Source organism: Choristoneura fumiferana, chromosome 16 (assembly GCF_025370935.1).
Source record: "Choristoneura fumiferana chromosome 16, NRCan_CFum_1, whole genome shotgun sequence".
Classification (NCBI taxonomy): Eukaryota; Metazoa; Arthropoda; class Insecta; order Lepidoptera; family Tortricidae; genus Choristoneura; species Choristoneura fumiferana.
Window position 1 is genome coordinate 1,267,690 of NC_133487.1, and position 4,810 is coordinate 1,272,499.

A 4,810-nucleotide genomic window follows, 5' to 3' on the forward strand; every position below is an offset into this window, starting at 1 on the left:
TATTATTGGTTCTCATTTACGTATCATATCATTCTTCTTGGCAATGATGGTCTTTCCGAAAGCGCTGGCAGTTTTAAAAAATGACGTGTAAAAGTGCCCATTGCGGCCTATTTACTGAATAAATGATTTTGATTTTGATTTTTGATTTTATACAATAAGTCACGTTTCTAAAACCTATTTTATTTAAATTAGGTTACTAGACTGAGTTCCCCGAACCGCCTTGTTTGGCAGCGTGATCAAAGCTTTGACGTGAACCGATGCAACTGCCAAGCCAAGGATGCGGCTCATGCTGTCTCACTGTTACTAACTCGCACGCGCAGCGACAAGTCATTTGCTGGGGATTTTCGTATTTTCCACTGATGAACAAAGGCCTCTCCCTTAGAACGCCACAAATGAACGACAACTCGCCCGCCACCTGCATCCACCGGTTGCCCGCAACTTTCACGAACTTACTCACTCATTCTTCCTCCAGCTCATCAATCTTCTAGTCGGTCCTCAGCGCACAAATGTTGTGAGTGACCAGGGCCAGAGTGCTCTGTCTGTTAGAGCTATATTATATCATTATTTTAATCAATCGGTTAATCAATCAATCAATCCACCTGTTATACTTACATAATTTTCCCTCATTAATTAATAAATCTATCCATTTTTCTTAAGTACAACACCAAAGTATTCATAAAGAAAAAAATTACTTGGCGGCAGCACTGCCGTGCCCCCAGGAGTGCCCTACCTAACGTGTAGTGTAGTTTAGTTATTTCATTATATTTTTGTCATGTGTATGTATGGTGATTTCATTATGATCATTATTACTGTGTTTTTGTTTGTTTGTATTTTTGATCTCTACAATCTCTCAGCTGGGCTACTACGAAACTTGAAACTCGAAGTTGGTATCGTACCGTATTGTATTAAATAGTATAAGTGTCAGAGGGATAGCACGACACGAACTTCGAATTTCGAGTTTCGTATTAGCCCTGCTGCTGTCGTGTCATCAAATTATGGACTGTAGGCGGATTTCGATTTTCATTTCATAATAAAGTTTAAATCAGAGAGTAGAGTAGACGATAAGAGCATAGCGGTGGAACACTTAGATTTGTATTTTTAGGCGGCAGATTATAGCTACGTAGTAGAAGAAGATAGTTTCTGTTGTTTTGCTGAACTGGTAATGAAGCTTTGGCTTCTTGCTAAGTTTTCCAGGTTCATTTTGCCCTTTCATGCTAAATTTCATTCTAACAAAAAGCAAATAAAATAAAACTGCATTCCGATTTTTTTCATCATGCATCGATATTTTGCTGTCAAGTCTATAATATTTTTGATCTTTGCTTTTATTATCAACTATAAATAACATCAGTAGAGGGCGCTGCAAAGTTGTAAGGAATGCAGTTTACAAAGGTCGATAATGTAAAATAACTCAAAATAGAATAACTCAAGTTTTTTATAGTCACTAAAAAGCGAATATTTATTTATTTAATTATTTTTTTTTCCAGATTATGAAACTCAAATGTGCACACAGACAGACTGCACAGAGCAGCTCTATCCGGACCGGAGGGAAGCTATTAGAAAAATAGAAAAATTATCACGAAATGTCAATGTCATTGTTACTGTCACAAGAAATGGAGCTAAGATAGCTATGAACTATTTACTATAAATTATTTTCTTTAGATTTAAAAATCCCTCAGGTCCAACCTGTTTCATTTAAAATTGCAATAACCAGTGTTCAATTAATTTACTCCATTTTAAACTATGAAATAGCAACAAAATAGTTTTCGTTGCGTATTAGATTGCGTCTTAAATAAGAACAATTCTTTAAATTGTTATCACCTTATCAGCGGCTAAATGCCGAAGAAAAAAGGACCTAGGAAGGTTACAGACTCAGGTAAATTAATTTTGTATGTACTTCAGTTCCACTTCTGCGTCAACAGAAAAAATAAACGGTAGTTTGTAATGGAACTTATGAATCTAATCAGATTTTTACAAGATTTGTCATACCGCGCCAAAAGTTAATCCTGATGTACTTACTGATACCTTATTGATTTTGTAGTTACTAGAATAGCCTGTAAATGGTTTTTATTAAATACTAAATGAGGTCCTTCATTTTACTGTTACAGATTTCACTATAAATGATTCGGCGAACGCACCAAAACCCGTTTCGCGCTTAAAAAAGTCTACCTCCAGCACCTCTACTGTCCCAACAGAACTATCCTGGGACGAAATTGACACGGACACTGATATAATCGAAGAAGTAGATGAAGATGGTGCCAAAAAGTTTGTATCTAAAAAACAGAGCTCCAAAGCCGAACAAGACTTAGAAAACCGGCCGGGTGTTTTATATCCAGAAATTATATTTTACCTTATATCAAAGTATATTAAACCAGAACAAATAAGCAGCTTTTCTGGTATAAATAGAGCATGTTACGCTTGTACTAAAAGAGAAATGTTTTGGCGTAACTTGTACAAGAAGTACTGCCAGAATCATCCTCGGCTGCCTGAGAGATTGAAAATCGAGAATAGTTTCAAAGTGTATGGGTTACGGCAGAGAGTAATACGGGCTCTGTTTCATACATACAAAGTCTTTGATCTAAGGATTCAGCGGGATGCAGCACAGGATAGCGAGCCTCATCGGCTGGTTGGGCGGCGTTGTGTGAACGTTTGGTTTTGTAAGGGTCCTGTACACTGTATGGTGTATTTCAAGCTTAAGAAGCTGACTCCTCAAAGGCCATATGTTGATGCGGGGAACATGATTGATGAGCTGGGACGCATTGATGCCAACCCGGAAGAAGATTGTCAGACATTACAGGTGCTATTTTTTTTTTATATCCGTGTAATATTTTTATTTGATATTGTGCCATTTTTCTTAGCTTTCTATGTGGTAAACATGGCACATGTTATGATAAAACTTTACCTCATACTACATGTCCCAGTGTTCAATATCAATATATGGTACAAATCAATTATAAAAATAATTACCAAATAAATATACAACATAAAGATTTTTTTTTTTAATCAAATAATAATTCTAAAACATTACATTGAAGGATGGTTAAAAATGTATTAATAAATTGTGGGTAGTTTTGTTTCGTTTCATAAAATATATGCGGGTACTTGGGGAGTTACAGTGACAAATTAAAATGGTGGTTGTGGTTTGTTAGTCTAACAACTGGTATCATGGTGTATGGTTGTGTCACTCTGAAGATGAGCTCTGGTTGAGTTCGAAACGCGTCAGTGTAGTGTGGTGGTGGTGATAGATAGGTTTGTGTGATTTGTGTGTGTTCTTACAGTGTGTAGGTGGAGGAACTGCATGAACACGCATATTTTGCATAAGCTTAGCTATCGTAGGGTCGTGGGTGAGCAAGGAAATTATTTTAGTTCATTGATATGGACCTCCGCAAAGTAACTCCTGATTCAATACATTACGTTAAAAGCCATTCCAAAATCACAAGAGTGAGAATTTTTGGAAGAAAGACAGGACTTGGGAGGTTAAAAATGTGTGCAATTCTTTAATTACGTTTACAAAAAAAATGCAATACTGCAGCAAGAACTATTATACTTTTTTATAGCTCAGGCTCCACTTTTACCAGACATTACATTACATTTTATAGACATTACATAGGGTAGCATGTATCTCATCTGTATTTAATTCATGTTAGTCCAGCCATACTGTTCATAATCCTTTATGTTTATTTATTTTTGTGAAATGTGTTTATTTTACATTTTATCTTCATCTTCACTAAATAAGATAAGTTATTATTTTATTATGTTTTGTTCTTACTAATAATTATAAATTTGCGAGTGTGCACAAAAACAAGTGTGTGATGAATAAATGAAACAGATGTACAAAGGTGAACTTATCCCTAAAAGTGATCTCCAAAATCTTCCAAATGCCATGAAATCGTAAATTAAATTTATATGTCCTTTTATTTTTATGTCGGTTTTATTAAATTTCAGATAAGCTGTCTGAGTGTCCATGAAGTTCCACCCCTCATGGGGATGACCCTCACCAAATTGAGTGTGGTGCTTTCACAAGGGTTCAGATACCGCAGGGTGCACCTCGGTTTCAGCACCAGTTCGCACAACATGTCACGAGGCATCTTACCCGAAAAATCAATGGTCATAGACTCTGTTGTAAACATTCACGTTTTCGATTGGTGGCACCCTAGATACCCTCCTTTTGACAATAAATTGCCATCACATTTGAGGGATGAGGAATCGTTGCCAGTGTTAAAAAAAGACTTCTTTAACATAAGAGAAGGTGAATTATAAGACTATTTCTCAAAAAGTTGTCCATTTTCACTTGACCACTTATAAAAAAAAAACCTGACGCTATTTCAACCCAAAAAATAAGTAATATTGTGTTTAAATATATATTAAAACTTGTGGTAAAGGTGATAAAAAGTCAGATAATCTTTGTTGTTGGATCCAGTAAAAAGTTTCGATGCAGTTACAAAATTAAGATATTTTCCTCACAAGATTTCGTGACTTATTCCTGATGTCAAGAAATTTTGGATGTTTTATGCAGTTTATGTTTTATGATCTCGTCCATAGTGTTAAAAAATTCTTGACAAAACTGATTTCTTGTCAATTTCATGACGGGACAACTTTTTGAGAAATACTTTAAATGTGATATAGCATAGGAGAATAAACTTTATTTTTTGACGTTGTATTGAAGGTTTAGTGTATTGTGTGCAATGTTTGTTGGGTTTTAACTTGTGATGAAATTATGTAATTAATATTGCTAGTGTTTCGAACAGCTGATGGAAAATCAGCAAAAAGTAGAGATGGAAAAAACTACACTTGAAAGAAAATATTGATATGT

At 35.2% G+C, this 4,810-nt stretch overlaps 1 protein-coding gene across 1 annotated transcript; it reads left to right on the plus strand.

The window, feature by feature from the left end:
• The first annotated feature begins 1,498 nt into the window (after positions 1-1,498).
• LOC141436248 (transmembrane protein 183-like) lies at positions 1,499-4,568 on the plus strand. Its single transcript, XM_074099150.1, has 3 exons — positions 1,499-1,873; positions 2,106-2,794; positions 3,943-4,568. The coding sequence occupies exons 1-3, from the start codon at positions 1,834-1,836 to the stop codon at positions 4,255-4,257; spliced, it is 1,044 nt and encodes a 347-aa protein (XP_073955251.1). The 5' UTR covers positions 1,499-1,833; the 3' UTR covers positions 4,258-4,568.
• Positions 4,569-4,810: the final 242 nt, after the last annotated feature.

What these genes read in the sequence shown, in the direction of transcription:
- LOC141436248 (XM_074099150.1), top strand. Translation starts at nt 1,834, where the DNA reads ATGCCGAAGAAAAAAGGACCTAGGAAGGTTACAGACTCAG. An exon ending in TAGGAAGGTTACAGACTCAG is followed by an intron (nt 1,874 to 2,105) that starts GTAAATTAATTT and finishes TTACTGTTACAG; the next exon opens with ATTTCACTATAAATGATTCG. An exon ending in AAGATTGTCAGACATTACAG is followed by an intron (nt 2,795 to 3,942) that starts GTGCTATTTTTT and finishes ATTAAATTTCAG; the next exon opens with ATAAGCTGTCTGAGTGTCCA.